The 27,510-nt window shown below is 37.4% G+C and overlaps 1 protein-coding gene across 1 annotated transcript in view; it reads right to left on the bottom strand.

The window, feature by feature from the left end:
* The window catches only part of LOC117323008 (protein similar-like), a 98,022-nt gene that overhangs the window by 22,483 nt on the left and 48,029 nt on the right, over positions 1-27,510 (bottom strand). Inside the window, exons 4-8 of the mRNA XM_033877991.1 lie at positions 27,288-27,410; positions 24,844-24,992; positions 23,353-23,476; positions 22,035-22,132; positions 3,950-4,137 (exon numbers count right to left, since the gene is read on the bottom strand). Of these exons, the coding sequence (XP_033733882.1) occupies positions 3,950-4,137; positions 22,035-22,132; positions 23,353-23,476; positions 24,844-24,992; positions 27,288-27,410 (682 nt within the window). The remainder of the gene's footprint in view (positions 1-3,949; positions 4,138-22,034; positions 22,133-23,352; positions 23,477-24,843; positions 24,993-27,287; positions 27,411-27,510) is intronic.

Raw genomic sequence — 27,510 nt, 5'->3', positions numbered from 1 at the left:
TACAACTAAGAGTTTGCCGTACATAATGTTACATAACCCTCCATTGACATCCTTTGCTAAGTGATGTTTAAATTCATTAACAGCAGGATTAGGTCTTTAATTTGGTTCAACAATGAATATCTTCAGATGAAAGACTGTTAATCAATTTAGTCAAAACTACCTTATCCATTCTACATGAGAAGCCTGACAATTATGTACCCCGTTTTAGCTCTTTGTCACCACCTTACATTTATAGTGCAATCCCACTGAAATGTCACACCCTGACACCACAGTAAATACCTAAACCCAACCTGGTCACATTATACTAAAATGTCACACCCTGACACCAACGCAGACACCCAACCCGGTCACATTATACTGAAATGTCACACACTGACGCCACAGCAGACACCCAACCCGGTCACATTATACTGAAATGTCACACCCTGACATCACAGCAGACACCCAACCCGGTCACATTATACTAAAATGTCACACCCTGACATCACAGCAGACACCCAACCCGGTCACATTATACTGAAATGTCACACCCTACACCACGCAGGACACCCAACCCCCGGTCACATTATACTGAAATGTCACACCCTGACATCACAGCCAGGACACCCAACCCGGTCACATTATACTGAAATGTCACACCCTGAACCAACCCGGTCACATTATACTGAAATGTCACACCCTGACACCACAGCAGACACCCAACCCGGTCACATTATACTGAAATGTCACACCCTGACACCACAGCAGACACCCAACCCAGTCAAATTATACTGAAATGTCACACCCTGAACCAACCTGGTCACATTATACTGAAATGTCACACCCTGACACCACAGCAGACACCCAACCCGGTCACATTATACTGAAATGTCACACCCTGACACCACAGCAGACACCCAACCCGGTCACATTATACTGAAATGTCACACCCTGAACCAACCCGGTCACATTATACTGAAATGTCACACCCTGACACCACAGCAGACACCCAACCCGGTCACATTATACTGAAATGTCACACACTGACGCCACAGCAGACACCCAACCCGGTCACATTATACTGAAATGTCACACACTGACGCCACAGCAGACACCCAACCCGGTCACATTATACTGAAATGTCACACCCTGACATCACAGCAGACACCCAACCCGGTCACATTATACTAAAATGTCACACCCTGACATCACAGCAGACACCCAACCCGGTCACATTATACTGAAATGTCACACCCTGACACCACAGCAGACACCCAACCCGGTCACATTATACTGAAATGTCACACCCTGACATCACAGCAGACACCCAACCCGGTCACATTATACTGAAATGTCACACCCTGAACCAACCCGGTCACATTATACTGAAATGTCACACCCTGACACCACAGCAGACACCCAACCCGGTCACATTATACTGAAATGTCATACCCTGACATCACAGCAGACACCAAACCCAGTCACATTATACTGAAATGTCACACCCTGACATCACAGCAGACACCCAACCCGGTCATATTATACTGAAATGTCACACCCTGACACCACAGCAGAAACCCAACCCGGTCACATTATACTGAAATGTCACACCCTGACACCACAGCAGACACCTAGCCTGGTCACATTATACTGAAATGTCACACCCTGACACCACAGCAGACACCCAACCCAGTCAAATTATACTGAAATGTCACACCCTGAACCAACCTGGTCACATTATACTGAAATGTCACACCCTGACACCACAGCAGACACCCAACCCGGTCACATTATACTGAAATGTCACACCCTGAACCAACCCGGTCACATTATACTGAAATGTCACACCCTGAACCAACCCGGTCACATTATACTGAAATGTCACACCCTGACACCACAGCAGACACCAACCCGGTCACATTATACTGAAATGTCACACCCTGACATCACAGCAGACACCCAACCCGGTCACATTATACTGAAATGTCACACCTGACAATCACAGCAGACCCACCCGGTCAGATTATACTGAAATGTCACACCCTGACACCACAGCAGAAACCCAACCCGGTCACATTATACTGAAATGTCACACCCTGACATCCACAGCAGACACCCTAAGCCTGGTCACATTATACTGAAATGTCACACAAACACCCCTGACATCACAGCAGACACCCAACCGGTCATATTATACTGAAATGTCACACCCTGAACAGCAGAAACCAACCCGGTCACATTATACTGAAATGTCACACCTGACACCACAGGCAGACACCCTACCCTGGTCACATTATACTGAAATGTCACACCCTGACACCACAGCAGACACCCAACCCGGTCACATTATACTGAAATGTCACACCCTGAACCAACCCGGTCACATTATACTGAAATGTCACACCCTGACACCACAGCAGACACCCAACCCGGTCACATTATACTGAAATGTCACACCCTGACATCACAGCAGACACCCAACCCGGTCACATTATACTGAAATGTCACACCCTGACACCACAGCAGACACCCAACCCGGTCACATTATACTGAAATGTCACACCCTCACACCACAGCAGACACCCAACCCGGTCACATTATACTGAAATGTCACACCCTGACACCACAGCAAACACCCAACCCGGTCACATTATACTGAAATGTCACACCCTGACATCACAGCAGACACCCAACCCGGTCACATTATACTGAAATGTCACACCCTCACACCACAGCAGACACCCAACCCGGTCACATTATACTGAAATGTCACACCCTGACATCACAGCAGACACCCAACCCGGTCACATTATACTGAAATGTCACACCCTGACATCACAGCAGACACCCAACCCGGTCACATTATACTGAAATGTCACACCCTGAACCAACCCGGTCACATTATACTGAAATGTCACACCCTGACACCACAGCAGACACACAAACCGGTCACATTATACTGAAATGTCACACCCTGACACCACAGCAGAAACCCAACCTGGTCACATTATACTGAAATGTCACACCCTGACACCACAGCAGAAACCCAACCCGGTCACATTATACTGAAATGTCACACCCTGACACCACAGCAGACACACAACCCGGTCACATTATACTGAAATGTCACACCCTGACACCACAGCAGAAACCCAACCCGGTCACATTATACTGAAATGTCACAGCCTGACACCACAGCAGACACACAACCCGGTCACATTATACTGAAATGTCACACCCTGAACCAACCCGGTCACATTATACTGAAATGTCACACCCTGACACCACAGCAGAAACCCAACCTGGTCACATTATACTGAAATGTCACACCCTGACACCACAGCAGAAACCCAACCCGGTCACATTATACTGAAATGTCACACCCTGACACCACAGCAGAAACCCAACCTGGTCACATTATACTGAAATGTCACACCCTGACACCACAGCAGAAACCCAACCCGGTCACATTATACTGAAATGTCACACCCTGACACCACAGCAGAAACCCAACCCGGTCACATTATACTGAAATGTCACACCCTGACACCAACCTGGTCACATTATACTGAAATGTCACACCCTGAACCAACCTGGTCACATTATACTGAAATGTCACACCCTGACATCACAGCAAACACCCAACCCGGTCACATTATTCTGAAAACAGGCTTTCAAGTAATAACTGTCAATGCATCTAAAGCCAAACATCAGTGTTGAGTTTGGGTGAAAGTTCACACTATGAAGAATTTGAATTCCCACTGTTTTTGAAGTTTTTCTGTTAGTCCCTTGAACTTTGAAACATCGAAGTTTGACTGTATTACCCCAGACAAATTTCCCAACAGATGGACATTGTGATGTAAGGGGGGTATATATCTGAAGGTGTCAAATTATTAGTTTATTATAGAATATAATAATGAAATATTCGACAGACAGGAAAATGACTACCACCTTAGTTCTATATTCCTACCTTGTATCGCAGAAGGTAAATCGCATTCCCAGGTCATGTCTGCTCATGAACATGCTTCCGTCCATGCGGATCTCCGTGATTGAAGTGGACTGCATCGGGCGACAAATACACACCAGGCACTCGATTGCGTGACCATGGGGACGTGTCGCCGACTTTTTCATCTTTATACGGCCTGACCACTGAACCAACTGAAACAAACAAAAGCTTTGATTAAGATATATTTACTAGATTCAGCTTGAATGTGGGTCTTCATGGAAATCACTGCGACCAATGTACATGAAGAAATTAGGTAATGTACGTCTGTAAGACATGAACTATCCTACACAAAGAACTTGGTGTTAGAATAAATTGGTGTAAAATAATGAACTGACAGGACAGGATACAACGTGTCCCAATTAGAAAAGGTCAAATGTGACCTCTGACCCTACAACCCTAATTGATAATTACCAGAATATGATCAGTCTGGGTAGAACTTAATGTTATGATATTTTGGTGTAAGTATGAACCAAATTTGTTGAGGGATTCTCAAGATATGACACCGATTCAGAATAGGACTGGACTAGACGATGGAAGGGGGATGGAACAGAATGGAAGGGGGATGGAACAGGATGGAATGGGATGGAAGGGGGATGGAACAGGATGGAATGGGATGGAAGGGGGATGGAACATGATGGAAGGGGGATGGAACAGGGATGGAAGGGGGATGGAACAGGGATGGAAGGGGGATGGAACAGGATGGAAGGGGGATGGAACATGATGGAAGGGGGATGGAAGGGGGATGGAACATGATGGAAGGGGAATGGAACGGGGATGGAAGGGGGATGGAACGGGATGGAAGGGGGATGGAACATGATGGAAGGGGGATGGAAGGGGATGGAACAGGATGGAAGGGGGATGGAAGGGGGATGGAACAGGATGGAAGGGGGATGGAACGGGATGGAAGGGGGATGGAAGGGGGATGGAACAGGAATGGAACCGGATGGAAGGGGAATGGAAGGGGGATGGAACGGGATGGAAGGGGGATGGAACATGATGGAAGGGGGATGGAAGGGGATGGAACAGAATGGAACGGGATGGAACAGGATAGAAGGGGGATGGAACAGGATGGAAGGGGATGGAAGGAGGATGGAATGGGAACGGAGAAGGGACGGATGATTAGGACACATTGCCCAGCCTCATAAAATGGTGTGGGCATAACAATACAGAGATTAGGTATTTAAGTGTAATTTTGTTACTCAACACAACCCTGGACTTAATATAATGGGCATGGATATCAAGCATGAATAACCTACGTAAAACTTGGGCTATTAAGATATTCCCTAAAACCTGTATTTCTATACTTGAGGTCAAGGTCAAAGGTCAATTAAATATTACTGTACTTAATTCTAGCAGAAATGTGCATTCTAAATGTATCTCTGCCTAAGAAACAGATCTTTGAGTGTGACAGACAGATAGTCGGGGCAAACACTTCATGCCCTCTGTCCAACTTTCATGGAGCTAAATGTAAACTAGGTCAGGTCAAATTCAGTAAAGCAGAAGGTTATGTCATAGTGACCTACTTATCACAAAATGGCATTACAGTGTTCCTGGAAATGTAAAAGTTTGATGTGTCTGAGAACAGAGCTAAAGACAAAATCTAACCAAGATATTGAACAGCTAAAGACAAAATCTAACCAAGATATTGAACAGCTAAAGACAGCATCTAACCAAGATATCGAACAGAGAGATTGACATATGACAGGACCGATGAACGCACAGATGGAAACACTGGCAGAAAAACAAAAACGGCAAACACAACCACTAGTATGTCATATAGGCACGAAGGGAAAAAAAAAAATTTCTATAAATAGTACAAAAAAAAATCTTGACATCTACTTCTTGGCAAGTGCAAGGCCAGTACTTAAGTCTCGCATTCACAGTCTAAGGTTACAAAAATATCCATTTTGTCAAGCGCAGTCGAAATATACATCAGTTAAAATGATATTTCTCCTGTGACACAAATTATATTTATACGCCAGCTGATACTTTTACCTACAGGTATTATCACAGTTATTTTTGAAAAATCTTAATGAAATAGTATCTAGATTTTTATCGTTTAACCTCGAAATCAACCTACAACTGGTGGAGGTGACAACAAAACTTATGTGTCAAATATCCAGGAAATTGGATACATTTACAGATTCTGAGGAAATATCATGTAATGCGAACATATCCAGTTACCAACACTTTGGTTACATATTCTGTGTGTTGCAGTCACAAACTAAAGACAGCTATATTTGATGAAAAGATAATGCATTTATTCAGATAATCTTATCACAAATCATCCTTGCTCTCTGAAGACGCGGATGAAGCATAATGTGCTTAGGACTTCTCTGTACATATTAAATCTATTCAAGAACTGACACTGATTAAATGAGAAGGTTTCTGTCCAAAGAAGTCATATATATATAGAAATTAATTCAAAGTATCTGCCACAGAATGAAAAAAAAAAAAAAAAAGATCCCAGAGGGATTTTGGCGCCCAACATTGAATGAACTTTATTATTCAATGTCAGACTGATCTTTTCTCTATTGTGAAACATCCCTCAAGTTCTTTTCAAGAAATAGGGACAACAAGAAGCCCATAGGCCTCAACAGTCACCTTAAGACCTTTCCATCTATGAAGAGTATTTGATTCTACCTTATTGAGATCTTGAGAAGAAGTTTCTTGAAATTTCAGTTAGTCTGACCCTTTTTGGCCCCGTACATAAGCCTCTGAGGGTGAGTCAGTACCAATGTACAAGTAATTTACAACAGGCATCCCATACTGATAATTCTAACCAAGTTTGTATTAGAGTAGGTCACTTGAGACTTTGTCTCAGATGACCTAAAAAACTTCAATTATCAAAATCCAAGATGGCCGTCTATAGGCCATTTTGTTTCTCTGATCTAAATTACATTAACACAACTAAGTACAAAGGGGAAGCTACACAAGAAGTTTGAGGAATATCTGTCTGGTTCTTTTGAAGAAATAGCAATAATAGTTTATGGACAGACAAATGAGACGGACCTCGGGTGCAGGGCATGTCAAATAGCCCACCCTTTGACGATGGTAGGCTTAAAAAAAATCCTGAGTTCCCTGCTCACTTTTGCCATTTAATGCTTAATTTCATACACTTGTTTCATATTTTGAGTTTTTAGTAAATTTTACAGAAGTGTTAATTAATTAATTTCTATGAATTTATATGAAACTTGACTTCATATAATGATGAATCATTGAGAGTTCACATAATTTAATATGAAACAAGAGGTTTTAAATGGACTCCAAATTGCAGGTAGTTGGTTACTTGGCTTAACCCTTCAATGTTAACATTTGAAACATCACTTTTGGATCCTCTGCCTTTATTGATTGGAGTAAGGTGAGATTCAAAGACACAACAATATGTTTATTCAAATATCAGAGCAGGCTAATTTATTATTGTCTTTTTAAAATTTTCTAGTCCTTCATTCCAGCATACTATTGGCCTAATATCAGGTCTCGGAGTCTCTTGGCTATCGAGAAATCATTGTTTGAATATTTGAGCCTATTTGACCCATGTGACCTTTAATGTAGGTCAAGGTCATTCATTTGAACAACTTGGTAGCTCTTCACCCCAGAATGCTACAGGCCCAGTATCAAGTCCCTGAGCCTCTTCGTTATTTCATTAGCAAATTTTAGCCTATTTGACCCATGTGTCCTTGAACGTAGGTCAAGATCATTTATTTGAACAAACTTAGCAGCTCTTCACTCCAGAATGCTACAGGCCAAATATCAAGTCCCTGCAGCTGGGCCTCTTGATTATTAGACAAGATGTTGTTCAAAGATTTTAGGCTATTTGAACCATGTGACCTGGAATGAAGGTCAGGGTCATTCATTTGAACAAACTTTGTAGCCCTCCACTACAGCATGCTTCAGGCCTAATATCAAGTCTCTGGGTCTCTTGGTTATTGAGAAGAAGTTGTTAAAAGGAAAAAGTTGATGCCGGACGGACGCCGCACCACGGCATAAGCTCACTTGCCCTTCAGGGAGGTGATCTAACAAGATACTTGAGTTGGTGTGCCAGGCAGATTCATGAAATTAAGATAAATGAGATGGTTTGACAAGTAAAATTCATGAAAACAGGATAATTTATTTGGTATACCAGGCGAGATTCATGAAAGATATTTCTGTTACAGCTTTTGAACAAAAAGCACACACTGTGATTGCAGGTATCTTTAAGAATGATACAGATACAGTGAATGCTAAAAAAAAAAAATAATGAAAATAGATAGAGGTTACACAACGAGTGGTTGTTGATATGGAATTTATTTCACACGAGTGAGTTATTTTTTCAAAGTTACAAAAGACACGAGCTTTAGGCAGTGTTTTTTGCAACTTTTAAAAAATAACTTACGAGTGTGAAATAAATTCCATATCCAACAATTTCGAGTCGTGTGACCTGTTTCTACCACAATAATATCGGTTCGAATCAAAGGGAAACGTGGCCAAGTATAATTTCGCGTATGCAAATAAAGTTTACCGGTGACGTCTGGGACCCGGTGATGTGACGTCATTAGATTATTGATGACGTCAATAACAATTGCAGCTTGGGTCAAAGTTCACCGTGTTAGCCAATCAAAATGCGTACAGAGTTTATACCACGTGTGGTTTAAACAGATTGTTAATCAACAGCTGTAATGATTAACTGGTGGTCTGAGAGTTGAATAACACAGGGTATTGTGGTAGAAAACCAGTTACACTTGAGGCCAATAGTATGAAATCCAGGAGAGGAAATGGGCCAAAACGAACAAAATTTCGAAGAAATCAGATAATTCATTTAAAAGGTATCATGCGGAAACTCTCGGGCAATTAAATCGCAACAGCTTCATTAAGTATGTATGAATTTGGCGGAGCATCAAACTTGAATATGGAACTTGAGAAGAGAGTATACCAGTTAAGTTTCATCATGGTTATTCTATCAACAGATTTTATCCGGTGACAAACTTATACCTGGCAATGATGGGGGAACTTCTTTGAGAATTTAAGATTTTGGAAGAGACAAAAATTCAAGCAAGATGGGCGAGTTAGGCATACAGTTCTGAATACAAAATATTTATATCAACTTTTTAACCATTTTCAAATCATTTTTGAAAATCTCAAATTTGAATATTTTCATTTTTTTTCAGAATATAGAATAACTGATACATGAGGCCCACTGGCGATATCAGTAATCTGACTACAAACTGACGACTTACAGCAGGGAGAACGATAACTTTTATACTCATACCACTTTCCATAAAATCCCACTAAAAATTTGTTTTCCATTATGGTAGTTTCGGTAAGCAGTGGGTATCTACTTGTAAATATTTAGTCATCAAAATCATTTCAAGCCAAATTTGAGTTATAATTTCCCCCATTTTAGGGAGTTTTTAAAAGGAAAATTTGGTTGTAATGAGGAGTTTTTAAAAGGGAAAAGTTTTAGTAAAGTTCCTCTTTTGGGGCCCTACACCTTCGTCTACAAATTATGACTGCTCTCCCCAATGATGTTTCAGACCAAATTTGGTTGAAATCTGCTTTGGCATTAAGGAAGAGTAGTGATTTGAAAGAAAAGGGTACACACAGCGGACAGAAAACTGTGCATTGTGGACATGGATGGACAAAATACGATGGCTATAGGTCATATTGACCCTTTGGGTCATCTTGATAAGGGTCAGATAAACTAATAATTTACCAGAGAGAATGCTTGCTTAAGAGTCGTACAGTACAATAAACTAAACTGTTTTTTCATTTAAACCTGATGTTTTAAGACAATATTGTTTTTCATTGTCGCATTTTATTGAGCTTTAAAACATACATTATTGCACCATAAAAGTGGCAATTAAAACAGCTTGAAATCTTATAGGAGAGGATTTCCAGGGTTTAAACAGGGGTGGTTTAATGGATAAGTATTGGAACTGACAGGTACGCTTGTTAGCTGAATATGTTACTTCAGGTGAGATATATTCGCTCCCGTCAACATTGCAGCCCTTTTAATTCTCACTCAAGCATGACAAAACTCATTCATGAATGGAAATGAATGAGCCTCATCTTTAAGAGTTGCAGAGGAGAAGTTTTTATTAAAATTTATGATGCTGAATTGTAAATTAAAATAAATATCTTATCTAAAATCCATCGGTATTAAATCCGATCCGGGGACGTTAGATATAACTTATCCCATTAGCGAGGAAGAGTACAAGTATTATGTAGGAACGGTGATACTGAAATTCAATCATTACTGCAGACAAGTATTGAAGTCAAAGTCCTGCTGAGTAAAGTACACTACAACCTTACCTATCTGAAACAAATCTTGAAAATCACATTTAAAAAACAGGCAAACACTAAATTCTACTATCGCATTTCAAAAATAATCTGCTCCCAATCTTAACCTGCGTCCATCAAGGTTGACAATCATCAGACCATCGTAAGTCATGTTACCAAACAACCTAATGCTGCAAGAATACATTTTGATGAGAATGGTTTTAAACTATAATTCCAAAAATCGTAAATAACTCACATGGTTTTTTTGGTGTAGTTTTCAATAGCCCTGTTTTTTCCTTCATTAATACCATAAATATGAGACGTGAATATTTAAAAATGCAAAAATGAAAGAAATGCATATTTTTTCCATCACATGAGCTATAACATTGGAAAAAAATTTCAATACACTTTGAATAATAAAAAAAATGAATAAATGCAGATTTTTTTTTTACATAAAATGTTCTGTATTTATATGTTTATCAGCTTATTATAAACATACTGGATTTTTTTTTTAACAACCTAAAATCTGCCGAGAATATTAACTGCGCACTTGAATATTTTTATTCTTCATGTAGAATGCTGATTTCAACTGAAACATACAATTTTATGGTCAAAGGGCCAATGAGGTAAAAAGATGTTATTTTTAAGCTGAATCTTCAAAAAACATGCATACTTATTCTTGGATATGATCTCAAAAACACAAATTACCATTTCAGATTAATTAAAACCCTAGCATTTTTTTATTAAGTGTAAAGCTCTATGGCAGATGGTATATTACTTCAATCACCCAGTAGTTCTTTTAACAAGTTTGATCATTTGACTTACAGACACAATTACTACGACAAAGAGGGCCAGAACTTGAGTACAGTGATGACAGGGCATTAGAGTTAAGGCTGTATGGTATGACTTGAGAGTTAAGGCTGTATGGTATGACTTGAGAGTTAAGGCTGTATGGTATGACTTGAGAGTTAAGGCTGTATGGTATATGACTTGAGAGTTAAGGCTGTATGGTATGACTTGAGAGTTAAGGCTGTATGGTATGACTTGAGAGTTATGGCTGTATGGTATGACTTGAGAGTTATGGCTGTATGCTACCTCCCCTTGACATCTGATTAGACTGACACATATCTGTACAAGTCGCATATTTCGGACAATGCATATAACAAATCTTGAGTTGTGGCTTATCTTATAAAATTTACAAAATTGTGAGATTTAAAAAAAAAAAAAAAAAAAAAGATTTTGGTACCTGTTTTTATCAAGGGAGGAAAAGCTTAATTTCCAGGGGCAGAATACGAGCCTTTTATTGCACATTTAGATAAAAGCAAAGCTAACAATTGAAAATGAACAAGCATGCTGGGTTTTGCTAAAGGAATACATGTCCCCTATTGGCCCCAGCTAGAAATAGTAACAGTGACCTTGACCTTGACCAAAAAACCTTGAACTTGATCTGCAGCTACTCATAATGAAGTTACATACCAACTTTCAACAACATACCTTGAAGCATGGCTGAGAAAAGTGCTGAAAATTGAGGGGAAAGAAAGGGAGGTAACATATAGTCCCCCCCCCCCCCCATATTTACCGATATGGAATAATAGATTTCAAATGACAGTTTGAAAGTACATATGAATAGAGGAGGATGTTTAAATCTTCATTATCTTGGTTAAGAATATCAGTATATTTCTTTACTAGCAGAAATTATATGTTGATCTTTGAACAATGTTTAAAATGTTTTGCTTGAATGACTTTCTTACAACACTGTATTTTGATGTGCCATGTTACTGGACACTGACCAAATCTTTTGAACTCTTGATATTTTAACATTTTGGATCATATCTATGTCAAACATCTTAATGATAGCATTGTTATATCACCACAAAAGAGTTCCACATTTAATGGCAAAGTGATACTAATGCTTTTCATATCTCAGCAAAATTGAAGCTAATTCAAGAAAGGAAATTTGGAAAAAAAAAAGGCATTTTTAATGCATGAAGGGACTGATTTGTACAGAATACCAGCCCCGGAGTGGGCCAGCTGTATGGCCCCTGTGACTCGGGTTAATTGTCCATCGAAGTGAATATTCCCGGGGACACCGCCTATTCTAAGTACACATGTAGAGTGTAAGTTGCATATAATTATACAAACTGAAAGGGTCATCATCTGCATTAAAAAAAAAACATGAATATATTTCAAACTTTGTGCTTAGATAAAAAAAAAAGGCTGCTGACTTTGCAAAAAATTTTAAACTTTAGCTTGAATAATTTTCTAGTGTTAAATTTCAAAAATTGAAACTTATATACAAGTATCAGTTTTAATCATATGTAAATGATTTTAGTATGTGCATAATGAGTGTCCTAATAGCAGGCTAACTTGTAAATACTTATATACCACGTGACTGACACTGTTACGTCGCAGTTAAAATTTTGACCTAGCTATTTTTAGCTTTGACCTCACATTGTAACAAACATCATCGATCCTGTCAGAAATATAAAAGACATAACAATTTCTGTAATGTCATATTAAAGGAAATGAACACAAAGGCCAAAATGGCAACAAAGAGCTGTGTTCAGAAAAAAATTGTTTTAACATGAAAGTTATGAACTAATCTGGGATTTATTTTCCTTTATTTATAAACTCTTTCCGATATATAAAAGTTTGCTTGTTATCACGAGACGAGAGTCCGAATTTAAAAAAAAAAAAAATTATGGAATTACGAAACAGAACACGTGAAGAAGTACATTTTTAAGTATGCAAATGTCAGCATGTATCCAAAAAGATGCGTGCCCTTGGAAAAAATTCTGAGGTAACCTATTAGACCCATGTTACTATATATAGTAGCATGGCGAGGTTGCTAGGGCAGTAGGTAAGCAGGTACAAAAATGACAGGAATACCGTCTGCCAGGCAGGCTCCAGTTCTCCGCAATCCGAAACTTGAGGTGACTTTATCTGTGATCGTTACCATAATCAGAGTAGGTTTACATCCTAATACCTGCTTTTTATCAATTAATTTTACTCGTAAACTTACCTTGCCAGTAGTAAGATTATATTATCACCATATAAACAAATTTGCATATTCAAAAGGTAATACATTCATAAACTTCACATCTGTTAAGAAATTACAAGAATTTATTGTTTTTATGTTGGCTGGAAAAAATTTGCTAAATCACGTTTTATTCTCGTGTTCTACGAAATCTATATTTATAATGGTATGATATGACAGCAGTATGTCAGATGTTAAAACTGTCAGTTTGATGACGAAATGGATACCATGCTTGTAGATCGTGGAGACTTCTACAGAGTTCACGAGCACTGACTGGACAATGTCAGCTCATCAAATTTAAAGTCCAAGCATCAGAAACAAAAATAAATTTCAACATTTATTTTTCATTTCACTGTTACACATACTTTAAATTTTTTAGAACTGTCATATGCAAAATTGTGCAAGTTTTATAAATTTCAAACATTCATAGATTTCGCACTCCATAATCTCTAAGAAAGGATTTTTAATGTTGTGACATTCAGTTGAGTAAAATTACAAGATTATAGAGATAGTTTAGTGTGGTGACAAATGAACACCATATTATAAAAACATTTTTTTTGTGTTATAGAAAAATGTGATACTTCGGATATTGCAGTTATGTTTTGGCTTATTTGAAATCTAATATGCAAGTGCCAAAATTAACCATGCTCATTTCCGATTATCAAAATTGCCAAGGGCATTTAGAAAATTACCGAAACCGGTGGCAGGTATTGGGTTAATGGAATCAAAGTTTCCAAGAACAATAATTACAGTATTACATTACTTCACAAAGAAAAAAAAAAAAAAATGTGTAGAATAGTTTATTTATTAATGACAGCTATTGGTGAAAATCTAAAAATAAAGAAATTGAAACATTTTTTGTTTTGAAACTGTCTCTATCTGCTCATTTGGTTATAGAAATGGTGCGATTATTCTGAAATTCAATAAAAAAATAGAAGGGTGCTAAATGGTGGCAATGGACACTTATTACGGTGATTACGATACTTAAACTCCTCAGTTGTCAGTATCCTAGTTGGACCGTTTTTGTGACTTGACAATTTCAGTGTTTGTCTCATAAATAAAATAGATGCTTCCGTTTTATAAGTATACTTGCCTATTACGTATCATTTCTTCAAAACATTTTTCAATTAAAGAAATTTTCTTTTTTTCAGCTTTCAATGAAATTTTTGGTGGCATAAACGTGTGCATTCATTGTGTTAGCAATTAATCAACCTAGCATTGCTTGATGTTTTTGTCAATTGGTCGAAACTACTGGCTTTGGAACATATCAGTATGATGGTTATATATTACATAAAAGAAGATGATTGGTCCATTATACTAGGTATGTATTTCATTGGTTCAGAGTTACAAGGCATTAATCTTCACCAAGCTTTTGAATTTTGAAATTTTGAACATCAATCAAAATAGTTGGCTTTTGAATAAAAGAACACAGACTTTAAGTCTAGTTACTAATGCAATGAACAACTGATAGAGTCAAGTGCCCAAATTTGTCACAACTTCATAAATGTTTCCAGTTTCCAAAATGTCTGTAAGACATAAATGCCCCCCCCCCCCCCCCCCATTGGACACTCAGAAATATTTTGGTGAGGATCGATCAACAGTTTTTGAGATTAGCTAGTTACATTGCATCGAGACGGGAAGTGACAGAACCGGACAAACATATGTAACTAACTACCTTTGCGCCCCATTCCATGGTGGGGCCATTCCATGGCGGGGGCATAATTACTGTACCCAAGATTTGACAAACAAAAGACTTTAATTTCAAAGTTGCATAAAATGGAACAGCCCATGAAGTAACAATTTGTTAATAAAGGCACGGAAGCAGGGGATTGTTGGTACCAGGATGTGGGTGATTCTAATGACCGACAAGTGTCATGAAATAAACGTCTGATATATGTAAATTTTGCAGGTCAGACCCGCCAGATGCTGGTCTTTAAGTCGGTTTGTATCATCGATGGTCAAACTACCATAATCCAAGCAGACAATATGTAGATTTTTTCTAAAAATATTGGAGCTTCAATTCAAGCATTTACGTTTTTCCTGGCATATTTGCTTGAAATGACAATCCCTTTAAAGGAATTCACTTCCCATTCAAATACGAACATGTTACAAAGTTTTCAAATTTGCTGCATGCTTGACGGTAAGACCACATAAGGGTAGTTATGGCCTAAGCGACCCGATTATCTTGCAAAGCGATGATGACTTTTCATAAAACTCACTTAGTTACAAAAGAGTTATGGGATACGATGATATGAAACTGGAGGAAATCACCCATCAATCTAGAGGTGTCAGGTGTCGGCCATCTTGGCCAGTCTCCATGTTACAATGCTGCACGTCTGCCATTACACTGAGCAGAATATCAGATAAAAGTGTTTATGTATTCAAGGCTTTATCTACTAGTGTCCTTAGTAACCCTCCTACCTTCAGCTTGGACATATGCAAATTAGGCCAATATCTTATCATCAATATTTATATAGCCATGAACAACCCATCTGAATATGTATAAAACTGTTATTAACATAGACGAACAGCCCAAGTCCTATAAATAAAATGTACCCGATCTTTTTTCAGACATTTTTTTCTCTCTGGTATATCTGATATGGGGTCTTCAGGTGATCGCTGACTTCAGTTATTTTTTATAGCTATAAGGATGAGACCTATAGAAAGTGGTTGGGTGAGGTTACAAGCTGGTTACTTTTTTTTTTTTATCTAGGCGGCCGGGGGTTGATTTCCCAATCAGACATGAAAAGGTAATTTGGGGGTCACCTGCCCGGTGTCATACATAATATACCCTCCTTCTTACCAAAAGGTCTCCGGATACTTTTTATTCCTGCATAAAATCCATAACCCATCCCCCCCCCCCCAAAAAAAAAAACCAAACAAAAAACAAAAAAATATTTTAATTTTTTAATTTTATCAATCTACAATTTTTATTTTTATTTCATCAATCTGTAATTGTGAAGATATGAAAAGACACAGGGTAGATCATTTACAATGTTTCTGACCCAACGCCACCAAATCCTTAAAAAAAAAAGCCGGGGCCCAAAATTGATGTATTTTTTTTTGCCCATACCACCAATTATGACTTAGGATTAACATTCAGAAACTTCATATGCATATAAAAAAACATCTTACAACTTCCCTATCCCCCCAGAATTTTTTTTATTACCCTGCATAAAATGTACCCCCCTACCAAAAACCTTTGATTTTAAATCTTAACTTTCAATCTGTAAAGTTATGAATAGATGACACAGGGCTTGTCATTTTTACTATACTCAATAAACATTTTCCATTTGGCCTATTTTAGTTTTTTGCTTGAATCATCATTGAAGAAGCAAACAGAATTTCTGGCTAGTAATCTGGTTTAGTTAAGTGCCAAAGTCTACTCACATACATACTATTAATCACTTTGCTTTCGCAAATACTTTATTCTATTTGCTAACCTCTTCAGACGTATTTGCGAATGCATGATTTCATGAAACGCTGATCTAGAAATGACTTTATATTCGCAAATGATGAGATATTCGAGTTATGGATTCTGTAAAACTCGTTTATAGGTAACTGATAGCTTGGCCACCATCGCCATCCAAATGTGTTATTTTCGTACAAATAATCACGAAAGATTTTAATTCCCCAATGACCCTCCTCCGAAAATAATCCCACATGAAATGTAATTGATTTACAGCATTAAACAACCTAACGAAAAAGATTCATATTATGGCTTACTAGCTAGCTTATGGCATTTATACAGTCCAAAGCAGACAATAAATCTTTCAGAAGATATATATACACCCGATGAAGACTGACAGATTGTTTGCTTTATTTTGCTTAATGTCCTATCAACAACCACAGTCATTTAAGGACATGCCAGGTTTTGGAGGCGGAGGAAAGCCGGAGTACCCGGAGAAAAACCACCGGCCTACGGCCCTGCGTGGGTTTCGAACTTGTGACCGGGGCCTTCTGACAGAGTGTGCTAGCAATTCATCATAAATTGTATATAAAATGGAAGGTTGAAATACTTCATCCGAGGGACTAAGGGCAGCTCACTCGGTAGAGCATTAGAGCACTTCAGGTAAAAATATCAAGGTATGAGGTTTAATCAGCTGTATCCCGAGATGACTTGCTTGTCTCATGAAGTTACGAAGTCATGCACAGACACTAATGTTCATGGTGTAAAAAAACACCGAAAAAAATACACAATCTTCCATTTCTTTTTTTATAAAAAAAAAAAAAAAAAAAATTGAAGATTTTTGCAGAGAATCCCAAAACCCTTTACAAAAATAATACAGTAATACAATTCATGCAATTATATATATGATTCTAATAGAATTCATCAACTAGGGTAAGAAGTACGTAAGTGTGTACTGATGTTTTGATGTCACTGCAGCCTGGACCATTCCCATGCCAGTGGAATACACTTTAAGGCTTTCAATCGGATTTTCTTCCATGTATGTATAGTATGTTAGCTAGTTGAAAAAAACATGCAACTGAAATTGTTAGGCAACAAGTATTTCAGATTATTGGTAAATAATTTAAAATAGAAACATGGGCGTGGGATGTGTGAACCACAGTCATTTGGAAAATCATTACTTGCTAGTAGGGAAAACAACTCCACTGGGGAAATGTACAGCTAAACAGAAAAGAAATATGGCTAGGTTACGTTGAACCCTACCATAGCAGAAATGGTACAAGCTATGACAGAGCTTGATCTGTCTGAAATGTATGACTATATGGCCCTGAAAATGATGAGGTCGTTATTCAGATATCAGGAAGTACAAGAGATCGTATACCACAATGGCTACACGGATCAAGACATATTTCACAGCAACCAAAGACAACCAGATTACTGCATTAATAATTCATCTTCATGTAGCATCTAAAGAAAGATCAACGGACTTTGAGCCCATGCACAGCCAGTCAAAAGTGTATACATGCATGTACACCAACAATATTCTAATTAAAAGCTGTTTTTCAACGTTATGTGACTTTGCTTCATGCTAAGAGTCCTAGTTAAAGTGGTGTTATAATTGTCAGAGTTAAAGCGTGAATTGCTCCAAAAATATTATGAATTTTTTGTACTCATTATCATTTTACTATTGTATCCACATTTATTTTTCCTATTTACCTATTTTTTTACCTATATATATATATACCTGTATTAATCAATACCTGTATAAGTTTTTTCAGGAATTCTATTACATTTTATTTTAACTTCAATTCACCATATTTATCTTTCAAGAATCCAAGGGGGACCACATAACTTCAAACTCTTTGTTTGTTTTGTTTTAACGTCCTATTAACAGCCAGGGTCATTTAAGGACGTGCCAGGTTTTGGAGGTGGAGGAAAGCCGGAGTACCCGGAGAAAAACCACCGGCCTACGGTCAGTACCTAGCAACTGCCCCACGTAGGTTTCGAACATGCAACCCAGAGGTGGAGGGCTAGTGATAAAGTGTTGAGACATCTTAACCACTCGGCCACCGCGGCTCCACTTCGAACTCAAAAGAATTACACACCGAAAAGTAATTTAAGGCCTTTATCTTTCTTAGTGACTCTGTCGGATGCGAGACAAAAATTAGGGGTGGGGCTTATTACAGGGCACTGAAAAAGTCTGTTGTAATAATATTAAACATTGACATGATAGGGTACGTTGGCTAATTAATTACTGGGCATGGGTTTCTGGCCTCATAAATACGGTATACTGTCATTAACTGGCATTAATAAATAACCCTCAGCACAGTTGAGGAAATCACAAGAACAACAACTAAAAAGTATTTTTGACATTTCTATTCTACTAGACTTAAATTTTTTCCACTGAATTATTTAAATACCCATATATATTTCTTTTTCAACTCTGAGCAGTAAAAGGCATGCTTGTAATTGATCAGGTTTTATGTATACTCCTGAATAAATCAGTCTTTGATAAAAACGAAGACTAATCTTTTAAGTCTATTTGACACTTGTGCACGAAAACAAATTTCATCAAACGAAACTTTTAAAATAAATTCATTTATACCTGAATAAACAATTTACAAAATAAATCACAGGTCTTTTAAGGTTTATCCACACTAAAATCCCAAGTATGGTTCAAAGTGAAACATCAGGAATTTTTTCTCTCCATCTTTTTTTTTTTTTTTTTTTTAATGCATATATGGATGAAGTAAATGAATGTGATAGTGCTTTCACTTGTCTTCCTATCTCCTTTGGTTGTCGTTTGACCTTGTGGTCTCACCAAAGCGCTACTTACTATTCAATTAGTACTGAATTTGCAACTGGAAGAAGGTATCTGAGCAGCCCAATCTAACAATTCCAGTGTAATCGTATATATGCTAATGAATGGCGGTAACTGCACACCCCTACATAGAAATTCTTATTCAAAACTTTAGTATATATGCTTATCTGTGACATGACGAGGGTAGATAGATATCGCTCTGACAAGGATTCGTATCTTTACATCTTACTGACCTCCTTAACATGCAAAATTCTTGAACATATATATTTTTTTTTATTTCACAGGGCGTTTTTATACATTCTTAAATTTTTTATAAGCAAGACAAAAAAAAGGTACATGAATGTGTCATGTTTATCTGATTCTGTTTGTATGAAAGATTAATGTATTTTTCTGTGCATAAATTAAATGTGGTGCTATGATGTCAAATTCTTGGACATGTAATTTCTTGTTGTAAGCAGTATGTTAGATTGTTATAATCATTTATTTTCTTATAGATATTAATTTTGACCATACCAATCAACTTTCAAAAATTTCATTGCTTAATCACTGTTACCAAGTACTGACCTGACTCGGGCCTGTATCTCTCTTTTCCAACTTTTGTTAATATACAACATCATGACTATGCATAGTGATACTTTTTCGGGAGTGTCATGACTTCTAACTTTAAAGTTTAACTCGTGACTATGTATTGTGACACTTTGGGAGCGTCATGATATCTAACTTCAAAGGTTTACTTATATAAGTCCAACTTTAACCAAACTTGGTATAGTTAGATCACATAGTGGACATCTCAAACATCCATCATTTATGAAATATCAATTTGAATCTAAGGCAGGATGTGACGTTCAAATACTACAGTGAATTCAATTTCTTGAAATGCACTGTTTTAGAGATTTAAAAAAAAAAAAATACAAAATGCAATTTAACCTGCTCTAAAGGTCACCTCTATAAAACATAACCTGTCTATAAAGACACCTCTATAAAACATAACCTGTCTATAAAGACCACATCTATATGACATAACCTGTCTATAAAGACCACCTCTATATGACATAACCTGTCTATGACCACCTCTATATAACATAACTTGTGTATAATGACAACCTCTATATAACATAACTTGTGTATAAATGCAACCTCTATATAACATAACCTGTCAATGACCACCTCTATATAACATAACCTGTCAATGACCACCTCTATATGACATAACCTGTCTATAAAGACCACCTCTATATAACATAACCTGTCTATAAAGACTGTCTCTATATAACATAACCTGTCTATAAAGACTGTCTCTATATAACATTACCTGTCTATAAAGACCTTCTCTATATAACATAACCTGTCTATAAAGACAACATCTATATAACATAACCTGTCTATAAAGACAACATCTATAACTGTCTATAAGACAACATCTATATAACATAACCTGTCTATAAAGACAATATCTATATAACATAACCTGTCTATGAAGACCACCTCTATATAACATAACCTGTCTATAAAGACCGTCTCTATATAACATAACCTGTCTATAAAGACCACCTCTATTTAACATAACCTGTCTATAAAGACCACCTCTATATAACATAACCTGTCTATAAAGACCGCCTCTATATAACATAACCTGTCTATGACCACCTCTATATAACATAACATGTCCATAAAGACCACCTCTATATAACATAACATGTCCATAAAGACCACATCTATATAACATAACCTGTCTATAAAGACCGCCTCTATATAACATTACCTGTCTATGACCACCTCTATATAACATAACATGTCCATAAAGACCACCTCTATATAACATAACCTGTCTATGACCACCTCTATATAACATAACATGTCCATAAAGACCACATCTATATAACATAACCTGTCTATAAAGACCACCTCTATATAACATAACCTGTCAATGACCACCTCTATATAACATAACCTGTCTATAAAGACCGTCTCTATATAACATAACATGTCTATAAAGACCAACTGATTTGGTTGCACAATAAATTTGTATGAACCTGTCTATAAAGACCACATCTATATAACATTACCTGTGTATAAAGACCACATCTATATAACATATACTGTCTATAAAGACCAACTGATTTGGTTCCACAATAAATTGTGTATGAACCTGTATATAAAGGTCACCTGCTGTCTTGTGTGGACTTGATAGACAGGGTTGCTGTATATATATTTTACTTCAAATCTGCCAAGTATGATTATTCATTCTTTAACAATGACTTATGACCAAAATGTAAAGTCACTTTAAAGTCACATAAAAACCCAATTATTGATGGATAGACAGAAAGACAGACAGACAGACAGAAAGCACATCTGTCAAAAATTTGACGGGCGCATAAAAAAACTAAATTGAATCAAGAAAGAGTCAGGGACCCACAATAAAATATAAATAGCCTGTCCTCTTGAGCACTGAAATATATGAATTCTTCTAAAAGAACGATAAACGCTTGAAAACAAGGAAGGTCACAAGCTAGCATTTACTCACAGTATATCCAGTATGTCGACTGCGGATACCAGATTTGGTGGTGTGGTATCTCATTCTCAAGTAGAACAAACGTTTGTCTTCCAGCTTTGGTAGAGATTCTGTAACACAGTCAGATTCATGACATATCTAATTGTATAGAGATAATTTTCAAACAATGCAAACTGATTGAAAATTATTTCAGTTAAGATTATCTGATTATTGTCCTTATGGAAAAACAACTGTTAACAGGATTTATGAGAATTTGTTTAAAACAGAAAGGAAACGAAACAATGACATATTCAGATTTCTCACACAATCTGCTGATCTAATCGTGATACTGATAGTAATTCGCTGTATAATGAAATTCCATCACAAGGATTGATATTACGGAGAGATATTAATGGTAGTCTCTGTTTAGTTACTGTGAAACACCAGCTGTAGAAATTCTCATCAGGTAGTACTGGCAATTGATAAGTATCATTACGAAATGAAGTTGTCACTTTGATAAAAACAAGATACACCAATCATCCTTGAGTCGTGCCAATCCAACATGTTTCAATGACAACATATGTATGTCTACCAGAAATAATCCCTCAATTCTTCCCAAACCACTCCCATCTGCTCCAATCACACCTGGTCCCTGGTTACACTTACCTCACCCACAATCCCTACAATTGCCTCTTGCTGAACCTGCTCGAATCCCCGTCCCCTGACCTTGATTCCTCCCATCCCTTGCTGACCCCTACACCTAGACCCTTCTGTCACTTGGGTAATGACCCCTACCCAAATCCCCTCTGTCCCTCAGGTACTCCCCCTTCACCTGACCCCCTCCGACCCCTATTTACTGACTCCTACCCCAATCCCCTCCATCCCCAGGGCATTGACCCCTTCCCCCTACCACCTCCATCCCCCGTACTGACCGCTACCCCGACCCCTTCTGTTCCTCGGATACTGACCCCTATTCCAAACCCTCTCAGTCCCCTGGATACTGACCCCTATCCAAAACCCTCTCAGTCCCCCTGGTACAGACCCCTATCCAAAACCCTCTTAGTCCCCCTGGTACAGACCCCATTTGTCCCCTGAGTACTGACCCTACCCTAACCCCTTCTGTTCCCTGGGTACAGACCCCATTTTTCCCCTGAGTACTGACCCTACCCTAACCCCTTCTGTTCCCTGGGTACTGACCCCTACTCCTAGCCACTCAGTCCCCCAGGTAGTCACCCCTACCCTGACCCCTACCCCAATTCTCTCATCCCTGAGTACTGACCCCTACCCTGACCCCATCTGTCTCCTCGGTACTGACCCCTACCCTGACCCCATTTTTCCCCTGGGTACTCACCGCCCTCAATGTTAGGCTGAACATCACCATCCTTCGTAGACACTTGAAGGTTAAACTGCTTCTTCAGCTCTGGTATGTCATTAGGGTGTAGAAAGTCTTTAGCTGAATTACCGATCATCTTTGTCTGTTGGAATAAAACATACAATATTGAAACCAGCCGAATTACCGATCATCTTTGTCTGTCGGAATAAAGCACACAAGACTGAAACCATTCATTTTCTGCATTAAAAAAATCACATGGTATACATAGTCAAGAGGTCCATGGGGTTGAACAGGTTTTCTGAGTTTCCCTGTTTTCAAATAGGCTTTACAACTTTCTGTCATAGATCCTTATTCTTAATTCTCAAGGTCTCAAATTGATTGCTTCAAATCTATCTAAAACAGGTCAGAAAGACAAGGCTAAATTACCTTACAGATTCTTCAGGAAAGATTCTTAAAACATTTTACCTGTTTTCAGTGTTGTAACTATGATATAAGATATTCTTTGCCCAGGTTTACCATACTTCTCATAGAAGTAAGTCCAGGGGACCAACACATAAACTCGGAGAAACATTTGTTTTTAATACTACCAACCAGCAGTTCATAGGGGCATGCTTATTACCAGGCATTCACGGTTTACAGCATATGTTCTGCAACTAATTGAAATATTTTACCGGCAAATTCTTCAGAAATATTTTAAAGATTGGTCAGTATTTGAACTTTTCCTTTTGCCAATACATGACTAGGTACACATTTTGGCCAAATCTCCTATACTACTTAAGGATATATTCAGTTAAAGTCTACAATTCCCAATGAGCACACCTCCAGGTGAACATGTTGCTCTCACTGCCATAGATTATATAATGCAGTATTTTCAATGATCACAGAACTTGATGTTTTCTTTACCGATATCCTCATCTAAATTCCACATGAAATTCAATCATGCACATATAAATTGTTCTTTAATATAGTGTGTGTCCTTCGTACAATCCTTTGTGATTGCAGCTGGTAGAAACTGTTGGTTGACTTTGTCCTCAAGATTTGCCGTAACCAGTGTATGTCACGTTTTAAATCATTTGAATATTAAGTGACACAGATCGGAAAGTATTTATATTTGCTTGATGTTCTTTTGAAATTCAATATTGAAAATCATGAATTAGCCCTTATCACTGACAAGTCATAGAAGGACAAAAAAGCTGTATGATGTCCCTAACATAACTGACAACATCCTAGAAGGACGAAACAGCTGTATGATGTCTCTAACATCACTGACAAGTCCTAGAAGGACGAAACAGCTGTAGGATGCAGTTTGACTAATTTTTGGCACTACTGTATGTAACTCTTAATTTTTTTTATAGAATGGTACCAATATCTTCTGTGCTTTTGTACAGTCAATTCACTTTTTCTTTAGAGATTTCATAATTAAAGAATTTATAAAGCAGACTATTTTTGCTCCAACTGATTAGTATGAACTAACTACTGTATAAATAATCACTCTGACATTGTACTAACCTGTGAAATGCCGAGAAATCCTTCCACATTTTCAGATACAAATATGATGTTTTTCCTGCGGTCAAGAACCATCAAGAATCCATTCAGGGCTGTCAGCATCAGGCTACTTTCGTTCACACATTCTGACGTCACACTGGCTAGGTCGGGTACTGCACAAGTCAGAATAAAAAATGTGGAATAACTTCCAATACAAAATATTGCTAAATGCAAATTTTTTCTGCAAATATCTGCAGAAGCAAATGTACATTAAACATTAACATTAAACAAATATTCCAGAACACTCTAACAAATGTTTAACATTGTTAAAGTGGTGTGTGAAAGCGTAGCGGGAAGTGATCATATATGTATATATGTACACGTATGAACTTTAATGAATAATTCTTGTTGAATTTATAATAAAACATAATTGTTGCTGAACTATGATGTAAACAAAATTATCTTCATAGCTGACAACTTTCACATATTAACCCTTTTCAACCCTAAGAAATGTTAGTGGACTCAGCCATTCATTCATCATGTGAAGTCCAATACGGTCAGTAGGGGTGAAAGGGTTAAATGTATATCTAAGGGTATGTCACTGTGGGTAAAATTTGTTATTTGTGCTTTGATCTTCATGTAAACAAGAATTCCACAGAAAGTGGATGTGTCACAAATGCAGTAAGTTGGGTGATTACGAAGCAATAGATAAATTTTTGATTTCAAGAAATAATGTTATTGATATGGGGTAAGCAAGCTAGACCAGCATCACTCAAGCATGCATGGAATTTAGCAATACAGTGCAGGATCTTTCGGTAAATGAGCACTGAATGAAATTTGGGTTTGATTGGCCCCTTAAAGTCAGAACTGCAGTAATTGTATGGAAACTGATTTTCAATCTATAGTAACAGTGACATTGATCTTTGACCTTCGGACCAGTAAAAACCAATCCCATGCAAGCACATGTGGTAAGGAAAAACTGCATGAAAATTGAGTTTAATGGGCCAAATTTAAAGGAACTTGAGTTATCGCAAGGAAATTTTTTTTTTCATTTTTAGTAACAGTGACCTTGAACTTCGGACCTGAAAAGCAATCCCAAGCAACCGCTTTTTTAAGGAAAATCAGCATTAAGATTGAGTTTGATTGGCCCCAGGGAACTTGAGTTATTACACGAAAACCTCTGTGCGGCCACCGCCGACATTGTGATACCTATATGTCACCTGCTTTTTTCAGTCGACACAAAAACTAAATAAAAATGTCAAAAACAAAAAAAACTATTCCAGAACAGTTAGACTTGTCCCAATTATGCAGTTTCTTCAAAGTTTTTTTGAAAATTGCGGAAAATCATTAGTTTAAAATTCTCTATAGGAAAGCATTATTGGATTAAAGGGAAAAAATCTTCAGGAACTTTGCTGAAATTCTGCCGTAAGAATGCTCTCCTAAATCGTAAAATTTCAAGCTAAGGGATTTCCCTTACTTTTTTTGGAAACATTGGAAATCTGGATATAGGAATTTCTGTACGTACTGCACTATATGACCCAGTGATCTAATCAAATCCTCGAATAGTTAAATACCGCTCAAATGCTACAGGATTACCTCATATTCTTGTGTCCTTAATTATCTTTATTTCAGGTTTATAAGGATCGAGACAAACATAAACAAACCATTTCTCTTAAAGTTAAAATATAACTACTGTGCATTTGATTGATCTTGCACGGCTCATATTAAGACCGAGTTAAGTGAAATCTAGCTTGCATACAGATTACGGTCTAAATTCTCAAGGCCTCTACAAAGTATGTATGATGTTGAATAACTGAAACCTAAATCATACAGGCTAGAGGCAAATGTCACTGTGCAATTAATCTAAATTTTAGATTACAGAATCAAACTTTAATGAAATTGTAAAGTTTTTAACAGTATGGGCGTTGTATAATGAGATTGTTATGTATAATTGTTGAACATTTAAAAACAACTGTCAATTGGTTTCAATATCATTATTAAATTAAACCTGCCTTTTTTGTATCTAGCTCAATTTCCATTAATGTCATGAGATACCTCAATATACATGCAAGCCAAACTTTTTAGTAGATTCGAGGTAAATAAATCCGTCATAAGATCATTTTTCCAAAAATTCAGAATCACTTATATATCCTGAATGTTAAAGCTAAAGCATGTTTATAAGTTGTAATAAAATAATAAAACAGTTTATAGGTTTTATATCCAGGAACTCTTGTGTAAAGGAGATGCATGTTAGATACATGTAGCATACACCCTTAAGTTAAATGGTTTTATTATCCAAATATTTTGTATTTTTGCTGAGCAGGTCAATATTACTTTTAATATTCTGTGTATTAAATGTTTGCCTTGATAAATTTTACATCAACAAAATTTTGCTTATTGAGTGGAAATGATTTGTCCTGTCCAAAATAGGAAACCATGAAATCTGGTGTATTGTGAACGGTCCATACCATGCTTGCTGTTCGTTCCATTAATCGGCACCAGGGTTTTGTCAGGTACCGGACATGTGTCATCCAAATCCATAGCAACCGCTTTCTTCCCATTACACGTATCCTTGACAACCCCAGCCAATTCTACAAAGACAAAAGCAATTCATGTCTGGTAAAGATAACGTTTAAATCTGTCGAGTCAAAATGACAGTGCCTTGGTATATTATTTTTTTATATTTTTCTC

Source organism: Pecten maximus, chromosome 3 (genome assembly GCF_902652985.1).
Source record: "Pecten maximus chromosome 3, xPecMax1.1, whole genome shotgun sequence".
Lineage (NCBI taxonomy): Eukaryota > Metazoa > Mollusca > Bivalvia > Pectinida > Pectinidae > Pecten > Pecten maximus.
The sequence above is the reverse complement of the archived record's forward strand: the minus strand, read 5'-3'. Positions and strand labels throughout refer to the sequence as shown.